Source organism: Malaya genurostris, chromosome 1 (assembly GCF_030247185.1).
Source record: "Malaya genurostris strain Urasoe2022 chromosome 1, Malgen_1.1, whole genome shotgun sequence".
Taxonomy (NCBI): Eukaryota; Metazoa; Arthropoda; class Insecta; order Diptera; family Culicidae; genus Malaya; species Malaya genurostris.
Genome location: NC_080570.1, coordinates 61,691,461 through 61,710,061, shown reverse-complemented (window position 1 = coordinate 61,710,061; position 18,601 = coordinate 61,691,461). Strand labels below are relative to the sequence as shown.

At 36.0% G+C, this 18,601-nt stretch overlaps 1 protein-coding gene across 4 annotated transcripts in view; it reads right to left on the bottom strand.

Annotated features, from left to right (window-relative positions):
• Positions 1–18,601, bottom strand: part of LOC131440240 (juvenile hormone esterase) — a 58,533-nt gene that overhangs the window by 38,373 nt on the left and 1,559 nt on the right. For 2 of the 4 annotated variants that reach the window (XM_058611344.1, XM_058611347.1), the window contains exon 2: positions 15,478–15,706. In XM_058611344.1, the coding sequence (XP_058467327.1) occupies positions 15,478–15,606 (129 nt within the window). In that variant the 5' untranslated portion in view covers positions 15,607–15,706. Of the gene's footprint in view, positions 1–15,477; positions 15,811–18,601 lie in introns of all 4 variants that reach the window. The other 2 variants (XM_058611345.1, XM_058611346.1) reach the window with 2 other exon arrangements.

The following is an 18,601-nucleotide window of genomic DNA, read 5'->3' as shown; positions in this document are numbered from 1 at the left end:
GATAACATGGAATCATTTCGGATGGGGGTAATAAGCTAAGAGCGGTGGTTGACTTCCGGTAAGCTTTCAAAGAGTGAGCACGCGATTTCGGGATCACTGTGGTTAAATTTCGAATATTTCACGGAAAGAATGAATTCTCGGCAATTATCCGATAGACGGATACAAGAATAAACACGCCTAATGTGCCATCAATTAGATATCGGTGGTACCCAAATCTCGCTGCCATTCGTAACTAACTTTAATGTATTTAGCTTAGTTACTAAAGTTACTTTACTAAAATTTATATATCTATATTTGAGTACAATGGACAAATGATGCGGTTACAGATTTGTCAGGCCACCGCTTTCGACTGGTCCCTGACCAACCTGAACTGCGCCACCTCGGAGTCTTGTTCTTGTAATATAATCAAATTTTCGATATAAATAACTTTGACTCAGCAAAGAAATAGAAGTTGGCTTCAACCAACGGGTTCGTAAGCCAGAGGCCATTGCTTTCGTTTTGTCTTTCTTATGCCTAGCGTTAGGTAAAATCCACAAACATTCACATTCATTAGAGCTCTGAGATTCATCCAATTTTCTAAAATGACTAGGACGAAAACGTAATTTTTGCCTTTCTCATATATGAAGGTTATGCAACCACCGTAAAAAAACGCTTTTGGACCCAGCCCGAGTGTCATATATCATTCGACTCAGTTCGTCGAGTACGTAAAATGTATTTTTGATGTGGAAAACATCTTTATTTTCTATATAGGAGTGCAAATCAGAAACTCAAGGAAAAATACACGTAGAAATGTGGTCAGGTTTTAAACACTTACATCTTAGTTTATTTTGTACCAATTATTAATATTATTTCATCATTTGATTGGAAATATTTCTATGTTTTGATTTGAATGTATCAAGTCTCGTATTTTCAATTACATATAGCTGAAATTTTGATTAGTATCGAGCAGTGTCCTATTTGTCTGTTAAAATTCTCCGGCATAACGGATTTCCCTGCCATAGACGACGGTTTTGAAGAAGTAAGCGATAAATCAAAGGGAAAGCATCCCTCTGATTGGTCAATCAATGCAGAAGCGAACCTGTAGGAAGCACGCGAATCTATAAATAGAAGCGAAATTATAGCTATCGTTTCAGTCCTAAGCGTAGCTTGCTACCTAAGACCTTGCTACAGGTAAAATGTTGCTAGACAGCAAGACAAAAAGTGCCTTAAAACGATTTGAAGCTTTAATTGGTATGCTCTGATCTTGTGTCATGCAAGCTCGAATGAAATTCCATGTTATGTCGTTTCGCCTGAGAAATTGACAACTACCGCAGAATAAATTTTGAGTACGATTAATTTTAAATTTATATAAGATGAACTCAATTGATAATGAGACAAAGTTTATCGCTTCAACCGAAATCGCAGAATGGTAGAGAAACTTAACGCTATAAAAATAACTGCTTGCATACAAAACTTGAACACAAGCTTGGCGAAGAGAAGCTTTAATATCAAAACCGTATCTCAAGTATGTACCTTTGTACAATTGCATACATTTGGGATATTGGTGTAATTTCGTCGGCTATAAAACAAATAATGTTCGGTGTTGGTTCCTAATAAAAATCAATATAAGCAGACTCTCATGCAATTGCGGATTCAAAAGTGTGACGATTGATTAAAATTGTCGATCATTAGAAATTTTGGTTGTCTTTTTCCACATCAATGGCTCGAACAACCCCATGGGGCTGATCTTTGTAGTTTTTTTTATTTAACGATTTTTTTTTTTTTTTTTTTTTTTAAATAACTATTCATTGGAATATGAGTTAAAATTAAATTAATAGGATTTAAATTGGGTGTTCAGCCACAAGTGGTGACTTTTCAGCCCTGTTATATATATATATATATGATTTGGTTATTACCATGAAGACATTATTTGCTTCCGCAATTCTGAAATTTTTGTGTAGGGAAAATTCTAAACCTACTTGTATTGTGTAATGGGGAAAAGGAACTTATATACTAACTTACTAACTAATACAGAGAGCGAATCGATTCAATTGAAGATTGCATCGATTTTTGTCGGAATTTGCTTATAATATTATGTGACATTACATCTAATGGTTCTATATTTGTGAGTCTGTGTAACTCATTTGTGCTAAACCAGGGAGGACGCTTCAAAATCATTTTCAGAATTTTATTCTGAATCCTTTGAAGCGTTTTCTTCCTGGTGGAACAACAACTTGACCAAATTGGTACCGCATAAAGCATGGCTGGTCTGAAAATTTGTTTATAAATTAACAGTTTGTTTTTTAGACAGAGCTTAGAATTTCTGTTTATAAGAGGATATAAACATTTAATATATTTATTACACTTTGCCTGGATTCCTTCAATGTGATCCTTGAAAGTGAGTTTTTTGTCATACGTTAAACCTAAGTATTTAGCTTGATCAGACCATGTCAATTCCAAGCCATTCAATTTAAGAATGTGATTATTGTTTGGTTTAAGAAAAGAAGCTCTTGGCTTGTGAGGAAAGATAATTAATTGCGTTTTTGCTGCATTTGGTTTAATTTTCCATTTTGACAGATAATCACTGAAAATATTTAAACTTCTTTGTAGGCGACTGCAGATCACTCTTAGATTTCTACCTGTGGCTAACAGACTTGTGTCGTCACAGAATAGCGATTTCTGACAACCAACGGGTAGATTTGGAAGATCAGAAGTGAAAATATTATACAAGATTGGAGCTACGCTCGAACCCTGCGGAACACCGGCTCGTACGGGTAGCAATTCAGATTTACAGTTCTGATAGCTAACCTGAAGAGTACGATCAGTTAAATAATTTTGAATCATTTTGATCAAATAAATAGGAAACTGGAAATCGGACATTTTTGCTATTAAACCTTTGTGCCAAACACTGTCGAATGCTTTTTCTATGTCTAGAAGAGCAACTCCAGTGGATAACCCAGAAGATTTATTTGATTTTAGCATGTTCGTTACTCTGACAAGCTGATGAGTAGTTGAATGTTCATGACGAAATCCAAACTGCTCTGGTAAAAAAATTGAATTCTCATTTATATGAGTCATCATTCTCAACAAGATAATTTTTTCAAAAAGTTTACTGATAGAAGAAAGTAAGCTAATTGGGCGATAACTTGATGTTTCTGCTGGATTTTTATCAGGTTTTAGGATAGGAATTACTTTAGCGTTTTTCCATCTTTTTGGGAAGTAAGCTAATGAAAAACACTTGTTGAAAATTTTAACCAGGAGTCTCAAGGCAACATCGGGAAGATTTTTAATAAGAATATTAAAAATTCCATCATTACCAGGAGCCTTCATGTTTTTGAGTTTCCTAATAATTGGTTTAATTTCATCAAAATTCGTCTCAATAATGTCATCGTGTGATAACACTTGGGTTGAAATATGATCATATTTCAGTGAGACTTCATTTTCAATGGGACTCACAACGTTTAAATTAAAATTGTGAACACTCTCGAACTGCTGAGCTAGTTTTTGAGCTTTTTCACCATTTGTAAGAAGTATTTGATTTCCTTCCTTGAGAGCAGGAATTGGTTTCTGAGGTTTCTTAAGAACCTTAGAAAGTTTCCAGAAAGGTTTAGAATATGGTTTAATTCGTTCAACTTCTTTAGCGAAATTTTCATTTCGCAAAAGAGTAAATCTATGTTTAATTTCTTTTTGTAAATCCTTAACTATGTTTTTCATAGCAGGATCACGAGAACGTTGATATTGTCGTCGACGAACATTCTTCAACCGAATGAGCAGTTGAAGATTGTCATCGATGATAGGAGAATTTAATTTAGTTTGAGCTTTGGGAACTGAAAGATTTCTAGCTTCGATAATATAATGATTCAAATTGTCAATTGCTGTGTCGATGTCCGCAGAATTTTCTAAAATAGTTTCATGATCCACATGATTTTCAATGTGAGATCTGTAATCCAACCAATTAGCTCTATGATAGTTGAAAATAGAACTAATTGGATTAATTATAGCTTCGTTGGAAAGTCTGAATGTTACTGGAAGATGATCTGAGTCAAAGTCAGCATGAGTAATCGGTTCACTACAAATGTGACTTTGATCTGTTAGAACCAGATCAATTGTAGACGGGTTTTTCACGGAAGAGAAACAAGTAGGATTACTGGGATGAAGAACTGTGAAGTAACCAGCTGAGAGTTGATTATGAAGTATTTTACCATTACTGTTATTTTGCCTACAATTCCACTGGACATGCTTAGCATTTAAGTCCCCTATTACGAAAAATTTCGATCGATATCTTGTAAGTTTTTGCAAATCGCCTTTAAAGAAATTTAATTGTTCGCCGGTGCATTGGAATGGCAAATATGCTCCAGCGATGAAATAAATTCCATGAATGGTTTCAACTTCGATTCCCAAGCTTTCAATAACTTTAGTATTGAAAGAAGGTAAAATTCGATGTTTGATTTGCCGTTGGACAAAAATGGCAACTCCACCACCCATTCCAGTAAACCTGTCAAATCGATGAACCACATAATGTGGATTACTTTTCAATTTTACATTTGGTTTAAGAAAAGTTTCTGTCACAACGGCAATATGAATTTTGTGAACTTTGAGAAAATTATAAAATTCATCTTCACTCGATTTCAAAGATCGAGCATTCCAATTTAAAATATTCAAATAATTATTTAACATCACTGTTAAATTTTAAATTCATTATAATATTATTTGCAAATTTCCATCCGATTTGAAATGCTTCAAAAAGTGATGAAGTTGAATTCATTTGGATGATCATTTGAAAAAGTTGATCTTGTAGGTAGATCATTTTATTTTCAGTTATATCGCCTAAATCGACTTCATTTAAAGAAGCGAATGGCATTGAAGGAATATTTGTAGGTAGACTGCCATTAGAAGAAGATGATTTGGCCGGTCTACCTATTAATAAATTGTTTTCGTTAGAAGAAGAACTGCAAGGCGGTCCTGTGTTTTGATTATTTACATTAGAAGAAATAGGTGATAGATTTCTACCTAATATACCAGCATAACTGACATTAGAAGAAGATGATGACGAGGTCGATCTACCTGTCAATAAATTGTTTTCGTTAGAAGACGAATTGACAGGCGTATTTTTTGTTTCGAAGAAATCAGTGCCGAATTAGGCGTGGCATTTGTAACGGTTTTCTGATTTTCAGGTATGTTCTGTAAATTTAAGGTCGTTGATTTGACTTGTTGTCGAAGCGAACGAGCGTTTAAAATTTTTTCCCTGACAGGACATTTCAAATAATTGGATTTATGATTTCCATTGCAATTTGAACATGAAAATTTATCAGTGGTTTCATTCGTTGGACAATCGTCTTTCGAATGCGATTTACCACAATTCAAACACCGTATATCCATATGACAATTTTTGGTTCCATGACCGAAGCCTTGGCAACGACGACATTGCGTTAAGTTTGCAATACGATTATGCCGTTTATAATGTTCCCAATGAATTTTAATGTGGGAAATGAAACGTACTTTTTCTAAAGTTTTCAAATTGTTTACATCACTTCGATTGAAGTGTATTAGGTAAAGTTCATGGGAAATTCCAGAGCGTGGTTTAGAAGTACCATTCGCTCTTTTTTTCATAAGTATTACTTGGGAAGGGGCAAAACCAAGCAATTCTTTTAGTTCATTTTTAATTTCATCAATACTTTGATCATTTGATAATCCTTTCAAGACAGCCTTGAAGAGTCTGTCTGATTTTATATCATATGAATAAAATTTATGAAGTTTCTCGGACAAATATCGAATAAGACGTTCGTAATCTTCCAATCCATCCACCAAGACTCGACATTCTCCTCTTCGTCCGATTTGAAATGAGACTTTTACTTCCGGGAGAAAAGTAGAAAGCTCAGTACGGAATGCTTTGAAGTCGGAAATCATCACCGTCACTGGTGGCATAGATTGATGTTTCTTCCCAGAACGATAAGCGTCCATTTTGGGAATTTTTGAAGAATTTTCTTCTATGTCGCTACAATCGGATTCAGGAAGAATCTCGTAAATATTGTTAGACGGCATAGAATCAACGGAAGGGAAATCCGTCCGTTGTCTTTTATTTTTACATTCAGATTCTATAAGATCGTGAATGTTATTAGAAAAATGTTGAATAACGGATTGTGATTTATTCCGTATTGAATTATTTTTAGCCTTAGGCTTGTTGCCTTTCCGGTTGGACGCAGGCATTTTTGAAATTAATGAAATTTTAAATTAAATTAACTAGGCTAAATTAGTCTTCGATTAGACTCCTAGCTAGCCTTAAAAAAGGCTGATTAATTTCTTAGTCACTCTAATATCACTCTTTGTATCACTTAGTCACTCAGTTAGTGATTCAGGTAGCCTTGAAAAAGACTGAAGCCTTGAATCAATGAAACTCTAGGTAGCCAGAAAAAAAATTCCAGGAGCCAATAGCTATACGCGTGCGGTGCGAACGACTGTTCAACACCGACTGATATTTAACGATTTATTTAATAAGACACACTGCCTTAGCTTTTTGATGCAGAGGGCATACGTAACATGCCTCTATGTGTGTGTAACATTTTGGTATAGTCAATTACCGATTTTAGCAAACTTAGATTCAAATGAAAGGTCTTGTAGTTCTATCCGGAATTACAGGGTAGTTAGTATACAATTTTAATTTCAAACTACATATTCAAAAACTAAGGTTCAATTGAACGGTCTTGTCGTCTCCTGAATTTCATTCGGATCCGACTTCCGGTTCCCGAATTACAGGGTTAACAGTAATAAAAATTTTATACCGTCACTAGAGATGGTCGGGTTAGCATTTTTTTTAAACTCGACCCGTACACGATCGAAAATAAAAAACTTTTACTCGTACCTCACCCGAACCCGAGAATAATTTTTCTTCCAAACCTGAACCCTACCCGTACCCGGATTCAAATACCCGAAACTAGACGAACATATTTTTTTGTTCTGAACCCAAACCTAGCCAGTCACCGTATCTGTATTAGTAAATTTTTATTAGTCGTTTATTTATATTATTCTTATTGTTCTATTATTTCTATCGATAGTCAATTTCAGAAAAACGGCAAAACAAAGCGAGTCCGACTTTCCTGGTTTCCGACTCCAGAAGCACCGGAAATAGTGGAACTGTTTCATTTGATAGGTTGTACTAGTTGATGCATAAACAAACTGCTATTGGCTTCCGGTGAATCTCTCAACGGGTGAGCACGTTGTGTCGTGTTAGTGCGTTAAAAATTTGAGTATTTCGCTAGAAACAAAAATATTCGTACTTTGATGACTCGAAGTAGCCATACAGTAAGATTTTCGCTTGTAGTCCAGTAACTATTAGGTTTTGCACGAACATGCCATAACCTCACAAAATGAACTTTTTTGACAGTCGACGTGTACTTTACAGTTTAAAAGTTAATCAGAGGTTCATCGTTCGAATGTAAAAATTGCAAGTCGCCTCACACTAAACAGATTCATACATATATCGCTCCTTGATGCTGGAAACACATACAGGGCAATCTTTTTAGTTCTTTTCACTGTGGAATACGTGGAATTTTAACAGGCACTTTTTCGTCATTTTTCAATTTTTAACTTGCAGTCGCAAAACAAACCAAGTACACGGCAGCTGTCAAAGATGAACTTGATTCATCGGCAGTTCATTTGTGTCGTCATCGTGCAAAACCTAATAGACGAAAATTAAGTTTTGCACGATGACCACTAGAATGAACTACCAATGAACTGCCGATGAATCAAGTTCACCTTTTAACAGCTATCAATGGTTTGTTTACATATTTATTAACACGTATTCAAATTAGAATTAACGCAATGAACACAAACAAACCACTGAGAGCTGTCAAAATTGATTCGTTTTGTTCATTTTTGTGAGGTTATGTTATGTTCGTGCAAAACCTAATTAACTGGCAATATAGCCTAAGTTGTTGTGCCATCAATCGGCGTCATCTCAAGTGAGGTGAAGTCAACCAGAATGAACAAGAAGAAGAAGAAGAAGAAGTTCTCTGCTATTCAAGTGAAAACAAACCACCGATAGTTGTCAAAATTCGACAATTCATTTGTGTCATCATCGTGCAAAACCAATTCACGCATTTGAATCCCTAATGAACATGTAAAGAAACCACTTGTAGCTGTCAAACAAAGTTTATCCTGCTCATTCTGCTAGGTTAGGTTCTTGGGTTCACTCGAATATTATTCATCACTTATGCTTGAAGTTCCTGTTATTCGACTGGCCTGTATGTTTTATATGCCTTACATCTCAGCACAGAAATCATCGTGACTGAGGATTATTTATAGTTGGATTTTGCTAAGAAATTCTCTCCGGTAAGAATAAACTTAGATTCCGTATCCAGTTTCTAAATAATCCACTTCTTTCTTCCATGTCGTAAAAGACGACAGAACCAAGAGATTACTTTATTTTATGGCATCTTATCTCCCAGAGGAATTTTAGTGTTCTGCATATCGCATTGATTTAAATTGTGGATGTCTTAATATCGTTGATCAATTAGATTTCTTGAAGATCAATTTTCACTACCTTTAGCGTTCCTCTTGCGTGGACAGTGTTCTGATGTTTGTTTTGTAACTTAGCTTTCTCTCCGAAGTGGGGTTGCTTAGGGTCGATGTTGCAGAAGTACCGTTGTCCTTGGATATATATATATATATATATATATATATATATATATATATATATATATATATATATATATATATATATATATATATATATATATATATATATATATATATATATATATATATATATATATATATATATATATATATATATATATATATATATATATATATATATATATATATATATATATATATATATATATATATATATATATATATATATATGAATTCTCGACTAGGTATGTCGTAATATCGATCGATCAATCGAGTAATCGATTAATAATACAAATAATCGATTAAAATTCAATCAGTTAGTTTAAAAATTAAACTCGATTATTGAATAATCGAGTAATTCGAGAAATCCGGATGTCAGTTTGACCGCAAAACTTACCGTAGTAACTTAATAATTTTTCATTTAGGGGTTAGCCAAATTTTGTGCTAGGGCACATAACCGTTTTCATTATTTTTACGTTTCGTCTTTGACTCATCAGTGCAGAGCAGTTCAAATTGAACTGCTTAGTGCTAAACTCGGCAGTTCAATTTGAACCGCTAAGCAGACGTAAAGTTTCTGCTATTTACAGAACACTTTTTGTTTTGCAACGAAGTGCAATGTCTTTTCTGACGTGCCGAACGAAAACGTGTTTTCGACTATTTCTGGCCGATGCAGGTATGGTCATTTACCCCTAAATGACCATACCTGCATCGGCCAGAAATAGTCGAAAACACGTTTTCGTTCGGCACGTCAGAAAAGACATTGCACTTCGTTGCAAAACAAAAAGTGTTCTGTAAATAGCAGAAACTTTACGTCTGCTTAGCGGTTCAAATTGAACTGCCGAGTTTAGCACTAAGCAGTTCAATTTGAACTGCTCTGCACTGATGAGTCAAAGACGAAACGTAAAAATAATGAAAACGGTTATGTGCCCTAGCACAAAATTTGGCTAACCCCTAAATGACCATACCTGCATCGGCCAGAAATAGTCGAAAACACGTTTTCGTTCGGCACGTCAGAAAAGACATTGCACTTCGTTGCAAAACAAAAAGTGTTCTGTAAATAGCAGAAACTTTACGTCTGCTTAGCGGTTCAAATTGAACTGCCGAGTTTAGCACTAAGCAGTTCAATTTGAACTGCTCTGCACTGATGAGTCAAAGACGAAACGTAAAAATAATTAATAATTTTTACTTCTTTTTACTTGATTTTGAGTTGTATGGAATCTTTTTTTTCATTCGCTCTTTCCATTGTTGCCAGAACACAGAGAGAGTAAAACCACTAAACAGCGAGAGTTTCGTTTAAAAATCTTAAACCGCATTCAACCTGGAATTGAGTGAACAAAATTGACTTCCGGAGAATCTCTCAACAGGTGAGCACGTTGTATCGTGTTAGTGCGGTGAAAATTAGAGAATTTCGCGAGAAAGAAAGAATGTGTATTCGTACTTTGGTGACTCGGTTTTCGATTGTAGTCCAGTGAAAAGAAAGTCCATTGGACGGTATAAACGAAAATTAAATGGCAATATAGATTAAGTTGCTGTGTCATCAATCGGCGTCATCCCAAGAGAGGTGACACCGACCAGAAGGAATAAGAAGAAATGAAGAAGAAGTTAATAGAACTCGACTGCTGAGTAAAAATAATTTACTAGTGAGTAGATATGCTTCAGTCTATTTTTACTAAAGCCTCATGAAAAGTACTTAGAATCACTTTACGTTATTTATGTTATTGAACGACACCTGGAAAACAGGTAGAAAGTTCGCAAAAATAGGTAGTTTTGCGGTTCCGTGTACAGACTTCTGCAAGCGCATGCGTAACAAATGTACGCCGTTCCAGATACTAAGGGTGAAGCCAGAGAGAAAGCGACACGCGACGCGAAGCGATGCGAATCTTGACAGATCGCACGGAGTCGCGCGGCAGAGCGTCCATTCAAGTTCAGCAGAAAACTGATATGTATGTCCGAGTGAGTGCGATGCGATCAGTCAGTAGTCGCTTCGCAACGCATCGAGTTCACTCTGACATACTTGTCATTTTTCTGCTGAACTTGAATGGACGGAGCTCTGCTGCGCGACTCCGTGCGATCTGTTGCTGATTGCTTACTAATCAATACGCATGTTTCTGAACTTCGTTAAATGCATCCACTGATACTTCGGTAAAATGCTTCATTTTGCCGAAATTTGGCATAATTGCTTGCTGAATTTATCAGTAAAAAACTAATATGCCGACACCAGCAGAGCCGTTTGCCGAGATGTCGGAATATGCAATAGCTGTTGAAGTTCAGTACGACAGCTGTCAGTGAAATTTTTAGTGAAAAAATGGCTATTTTAGAAACTGTTAGAAAGAAAGACGTAAGAATCTACGATCTATTCAGTAAGTACGATTGCAACACTTTCATTTTTATATAGAAAACAACTTCTATTGCTTGTTTCTATTGTCGTGAAATTATCATGGAATTTTTGGAAGGTAACTTAATATATAAAAACCTATTTTTACTTTTATATTTCCAGCTCGACTCAAAGTGGCCGGAAACGTCGCTATTAGTGATGCCTGAGAAATTTGGCGAAGGAGACTGCTCTCTAATTTGGAGAGATGTAGTAATTCCCATGGGACCGGGGATGCTTTCAGGATTTAATAATCTTTGCATGGCTTATACAGTATTCGGTATCAAATGCGAGCCTTCCGACATTTTTTTAAAAATATTTTTATGCTACTTGTTTTCAGATAGAAGCTTTAAACACTACCGGCAACAAATTTGTAAGCCTCCTATAAGTGTAAGAGAGGTGACACCGACCAGAAGGAATAAGAAGAAATGAAGAAGAAGTTAATAGAACTCGACTGCTGAGTAAAAATAATTTACTAGTGAGTAGATATGCTTCAGTCTATTTTTACTAAAGCCTCATGAAAAGTACTTAGAATCACTTTACGTTATTTATGTTATTGAACGACACCCGGAAAACAGGTAGAAAGTTCGCAAAAATAGGTAGTTTTGCGGTTCCGTGTACAGACTTCTGCAAGCGCATGCGTAACAAATGTACGCCGTTCCAGATACTAAGGGTGAAGCCAGAGAGAAAGCGACACGCGACGCGAAGCGATGCGAATCTTGACAGATCGCACGGAGTCGCGCGGCAGAGCGTCCATTCAAGTTCAGCAGAAAACTGATATGTATGTCCGAGTGAGTGCGATGCGATCAGTCAGTAGTCGCTTCGCAACGCATCGAGTTCACTCTGACATACTTGTCATTTTTCTGCTGAACTTGAATGGACGGAGCTCTGCTGCGCGACTCCGTGCGATCTGTTGCTGATTGCTTACTAATCAATACGCATGTTTCTGAACTTCGTTAAATGCATCCACTGATACTTCGGTAAAATGCTTCATTTTGCCGAAATTTGGCATAATTGCTTGCTGAATTTATCAGTAAAAAACTAATATGCCGACACCAGCAGAGCCGTTTGCCGAGATGTCGGAATATGCAATAGCTGTTGAAGTTCAGTACGACAGCTGTCAGTGAAATTTTTAGTGAAAAAATGGCTATTTTAGAAACTGTTAGAAAGAAAGACGTAAGAATCTACGATCTATTCAGTAAGTACGATTGCAACACTTTCATTTTTATATAGAAAACAACTTCTATTGCTTGTTTCTATTGTCGTGAAATTATCATGGAATTTTTGGAAGGTAACTTAATATATAAAAACCTATTTTTACTTTTATATTTCCAGCTCGACTCAAAGTGGCCGGAAACGTCGCTATTAGTGATGCCTGAGAAATTTGGCGAAGGAGACTGCTCTCTAATTTGGAGAGATGTAGTAATTCCCATGGGACCGGGGATGCTTTCAGGATTTAATAATCTTTGCATGGCTTATACAGTATTCGGTATCAAATGCGAGCCTTCCGACATTTTTTTAAAAATATTTTTATGCTACTTGTTTTCAGATAGAAGCTTTAAACACTACCGGCAACAAATTTGTAAGCCTCCTATAAGTGTAAGAGAGGTGACACCGACCAGAAGGAATAAGAAGAAATGAAGAAGAAGTTAATAGAACTCGACTGCTGAGTAAAAATAATTTACTAGTGAGTAGATATGCTTCAGTCTATTTTTACTAAAGCCTCATGAAAAGTACTTAGAATCACTTTACGTTATTTATGTTATTGAACGACACCCGGAAAACAGGTAGAAAGTTCGCAAAAATAGGTAGTTTTGCGGTTCCGTGTACAGACTTCTGCAAGCGCATGCGTAACAAATGTACGCCGTTCCAGATACTAAGGGTGAAGCCAGAGAGAAAGCGACACGCGACGCGAAGCGATGCGAATCTTGACAGATCGCACGGAGTCGCGCGGCAGAGCGTCCATTCAAGTTCAGCAGAAAACTGATATGTATGTCCGAGTGAGTGCGATGCGATCAGTCAGTAGTCGCTTCGCAACGCATCGAGTTCACTCTGACATACTTGTCATTTTTCTGCTGAACTTGAATGGACGGAGCTCTGCTGCGCGACTCCGTGCGATCTGTTGCTGATTGCTTACTAATCAATACGCATGTTTCTGAACTTCGTTAAATGCATCCACTGATACTTCGGTAAAATGCTTCATTTTGCCGAAATTTGGCATAATTGCTTGCTGAATTTATCAGTAAAAAACTAATATGCCGACACCAGCAGAGCCGTTTGCCGAGATGTCGGAATATGCAATAGCTGTTGAAGTTCAGTACGACAGCTGTCAGTGAAATTTTTAGTGAAAAAATGGCTATTTTAGAAACTGTTAGAAAGAAAGACGTAAGAATCTACGATCTATTCAGTAAGTACGATTGCAACACTTTCATTTTTATATAGAAAACAACTTCTATTGCTTGTTTCTATTGTCGTGAAATTATCATGGAATTTTTGGAAGGTAACTTTATATATAAAAACCTATTTTTACTTTTATATTTCCAGCTCGACTCAAAGTGGCCGGAAACGTCGCTATTAGTGATGCCTGAGAAATTTGGCGAAGGAGACTGCTCTCTAATTTGGAGAGATGTAGTAATTCCCATGGGACCGGGGATGCTTTCAGGATTTAATAATCTTTGCATGGCTTATACAGTATTCGGTATCAAATGCGAGCCTTCCGACATTTTTTTAAAAATATTTTTATGCTACTTGTTTTCAGATAGAAGCTTTAAACACTACCGGCAACAAATTTGTAAGCCTCCTATAAGTGTAAATAAAATGAACTTTTGATCCTAAACGGCGTGTTTATAATATTGAGAAATCACGAACTAAATTAATCGTAAACTTTGTAATTACTGATGATTTGGTAATTTTTTTTCATTGCATTACTGAATATTCAGTGAAAGTTTCACTGAGCAAACAGTAACTCTTCTGCTGACGATTTCGGCAGTATTTGACGTTTGTCCAATTTGAGGGTGCCGAGATTCTAAGTAATTTTAATTTTTGCCGAAATTATTGCTGATTACTCGGCTGTGCGAATTTCGGCATTTTTTTGCCGAGACTCAGCTAAAAAATTTAAGTGTGTAAGTGCCATGTCTAAGCTGACGTGCCGAACGGAAACGGATTTTCGACTCTAACTGGCCGATTTAGGTTTGGTCATTCAGGGGTAAGCCTAATTTTGTGCTTAGGGCACATAACAAGCTCAATTTTGTGCTTAGGGCACAATCTGATGAGTCTAAGGAGAAACGTAAACAAAATTCAAAACGGTTATGTGCCCTAAGCACAAAATTAGGCACGAATGAATAGAAACTCAGCTGAATTCACATGCGTTTACTTTTTCGCTTTTGAACTTTCGACAGGTTCGCTGCCTAAAATATACGTGGAACTTTTGGCAACTGGAAAATACAAAACAAATTCTGTTTGAACTTTCTTGCTGCTTAAAGTACGCGTGAAATCTAGTTTAACAATGTATACCAGATATTGCTTAGATATTCATTAGGTTGAGCCGCGTAGACTTTCATAGGTGAAAAATTACTTAGAATACCGAACTGTTGGATTTTCTTCTATTTAGAATATTTTGTTGCACAAGATTTAAAACAAAATGTAAAATAATTCGAATTCAATTTCCAAAATGTAAAATAATTCGAATTGAAATTTCCGGCCATGAACATAGGCTTAAAGAATATGGTGCATTAGTCAGTTGTATTGTAGCCAACATCTCGGGCGTCCGGTGGGTCCGCTCAAAATATAAATCAAGTAAAACTACATATTCTTTACTAAATTCTTCTTCATTGCTTTCAAACTTATCGAAGGATACACAGTAACATGGATTCCCAGCAAGATATTGAAGATAACTATTTGTTTGAAACCTCTATTAAAAACAAAACAAAAATAAACTATCCCGTGTAGAATCCAAACTATATTTTTGAACGTTTGACGATATCTAATATAGTTAATGGTATTCGTTTATACGGATAATTCCACACTTCCCACTCCGCTCCACATTTTGAAAGTCCAATGGAGGATACAATTTGTGTTTTCAGAAGAAATATTTATGCTTGCTCACAAATATGTGCATATCATGGTCTAGTTGATCGTGCAAAACAATCTATCAAAGATCAAAAGATTGCATGTATTGTGGCATACTTAAGCGCACGGCTAAGTGATAAGCTTTTATGATAAACTGATTATCATAATGTTACAATATGCAAAAGTTGATTATACAATAAGCAATAACGAAATGAAATAGTTCGTTTTTTAGGTGTGTTTGACAGGTTGTTGATCAATCGCAAAATACCAACCAAACAACAGATTTTTGTTTGATCAGCTACCATAAACGGCGAATCTCGTACTCGGTGATAATATGCCAGGACAGAAATTGCGAACAGCTATGGACAGTCTTACGCAACGTTGTGTCTCAAACGAAGAAAGGATTAGAAAACAAAGACACTTACCTTCAGCTTGTTTGACAGTTCACCGGCGCTGGCTAAAGCGTCCCCGAATGTTGACGGTGGCAATGCATAACTTGATCGAGTCCCGATGTAAAATAGAGATAGTATTAACAACTTCAACATTGTGCACATTTCTCGTGTGCATAACTTCTCACGAAAAACTGAGCCCAACGATTTACACTTGAAGATGATATTCAAGTTCGATTCTTTCCAACCGCCGCTTCGTTCACTGCTGATGAGATGAAACGCGTAGGCAAAATTACACACCTAATCTTTGCTAAACATGTTGGACGCGATGTTTCAAAGTGTTTCTCGCGCTATACAAATATTCACAAGCTATCGGTCGGCGGATTTGGTAATTGAAAATGAGTTGCAAGCATAATTTCCAATTATTGCGTTTATATTTCGAGTCGTTTGCGTTCCAATTTTCTTATTCATTTTGTGTTCGAGCTTTTATTTTCCCATGTTCGGTATTGTCATTAAAGGTGTTTATTCATTCACATTATGGCGGACGATGAAATGGAGTAGAAAGTCTGGTCAGGAGTATGGTACATTTTTTAATGTCTAGAAGCTTTTTTTGTCTTTCGCAAACGCGTCTGCAAACGCTGACTGCTCAAGAAAATGATTTTCAAATATTCAAAGGTCACGCCAGATGTTGGCTGATAAATCACATTCTCAAAAAATGGTGATAGGTACAGATGGTATACAGCAGTTCGTTTACATACGGAACATCAGTAAAACTACTCCTTGAGTGTTACGCAAATAGAGTTTCACCGCGTTTGCTGAAACGTTAAGTAGCAAAGATTGTTTAGTTTGAACTGCTAAGGCACTGAATGAAATCGTGAATAAAATTAAATGAATCGTGAATAAAGTGAAAACTTATATGTACGTAAAGCTCAAAACGGTTACTTCGGTACCAAGTGATAAAATAGTGATTAGTTAACGTGATTTGACAAAAAAGTGGGTGAGTAATGTCAGAGACATAATTGGATGACGTGAATACGAATAGACCTTCTAACTTCTGAATATCTAAAATCGTTCTTATCAGTTGATATATTGTGTGAATTGAGCAAGGCTTCATTTCTGTACTTCCATAGTTGTAACGGTGTACCTATGCTGAAGTACGACGAACTCACGACACACTTATTCTAATACACAAATCAAACGGCAGGGCAATAGAGAGTAAAAAATTGTTTGGCTGCAGAAGTACACACGGTACGAATTGCAATAATTTCAGAAAACATCAAAAAGTTCTTTAATCATTAATTTACCGATATTAAAAATTAGTCAGTTGGTAGCTCGAAAATGCAATGTCGCTCACTATATCAAAACCATCGTCCGAGCACGAAAACGACAAACAAGCGTCATGGGCTTTTCTCTTTAATACTCGTTAAAACCAAACGTTTTAGAAAACTATAATTTTGAGTTATTTGCGGTTATTTGATACTATTGAAAATTTTATCACAGATTGCTGATCATATTACCAATAACACGGAGAAAAAATTACATTATAAGTTAGTGACAACAAGAGATATTCACGATTAAGTTCTACCTATTCTCGTACACGGTGAATTTTGAAAAGGCGCCCCATAGCAAAGTAAGTCGTATTCACGACCAAAATAAGTCATATTATTGATTTTGCAGTAGTATATATTTTTCAACTTCTTTGTATAGACGCCAAACAGAAACTAATCGTACGATATGCGTCAAAATTTGATAGAATGTGTATAAAAGTGTTGCCAACGTTGGGAAAATAAAAGTTTACCGATTGGACAAGCGCGGGAATTATAAAATGAAATTTCCGGTTCTTTTGTGATCATAAGGTATAGCCCAATTTCTGACCATTTAAAACCTATGAGAAACGTCCAAAAGTGTGGAAAATGGACGCAACATCAATTGAATGAAAGACACATGTAGAACCGAAAAACACACAATTTCGCTTCAAAGATTCAAAAGAAAATCAGTTTCGCATCGATTTTTTTTTACTGGCAATGAAAATGGATTTATTTTAAGAATCCTAAAAGGAAAAAATTGTAGGATGATCCGCGACAACCATCAACATCGTCTGCAAAACCATATCGGTTCGGCAAGAAGGTAATGCTTTTTGTTATGGGGAAATAGAAATATGTGGTGTATCATGAGCTTCAAAAACCTAGTGAAATTGTTAATACTGTTCGCTACTGACAACAAATGATCAATTTGTATCATGAATTAATCGAAAAATGATCTGAATAAACCCGAAAATACGGCAAAGTAATTTTGTTACATGACAATGTGTCTGCTCACAAAGCAAAACCGGTTCTGGATACAATCAAAGCACTAGGATGAGAGCTACCACACCCGCCGTGTTCACCAAAATTGACCCCTTCCGATAACCCCTTTATTTTCATCGAAGAGCCCCACATTGGCTTAGCAGCACTTCCTTTTTTCACGAAGAAGACGACAATTGGGTTTAGTCAAAAGACGAACATTTCTATTGGTGTGGTATCCAAAAATTGCCAGAAAGGTGGTGAAGATGTGTAGAATGCATTGGTGAATATTTCGAGTTTTTTATTTTCCCATTAAAAATTAGTATTGATTTCTAACAAAAAAACGCTCACTTCATACCGGTAAACCTGATACAACTCAGTTGTCGTATGTTCGAGTCCCGACCCGAAAAAAATCTCAGTGTCAGTGCAATGGTTCTGTGCACTAAAAAAGAACTGCGGAGTCTGTCTAAACCAGAGTTCAAGTTTCAGAAATGAATGTGTCATTTTCTTTTTGTAGGATCTTCACACGAATTGTGCAAATCGGTTTAGCAATCTTTCAGAAATCAAAGTGCGTTAAATTTTATACCCTTTCACGACATTTTCGGAACTACCGATACTAGAAATCGATAACCAATGCAGTCATAGGACATTGTTTGGGCATCACTGAATACCTGTAAGCTATATTGATGTGGACTATATCGTTTTAAATTTCTCGATATTTACAACGAAAAGTAGGATATTTTGCTAACACCTATCATAAGTTTACGGAAGTTCCATGGAGAGCTCTTAACAACTAGTAAACACAAAAAAAAGTCCCATGAAATTTTCAGTAATTTAGCTTTATTTTTCAAAAAAAAAATCCGCTGTCAACTCTTAGG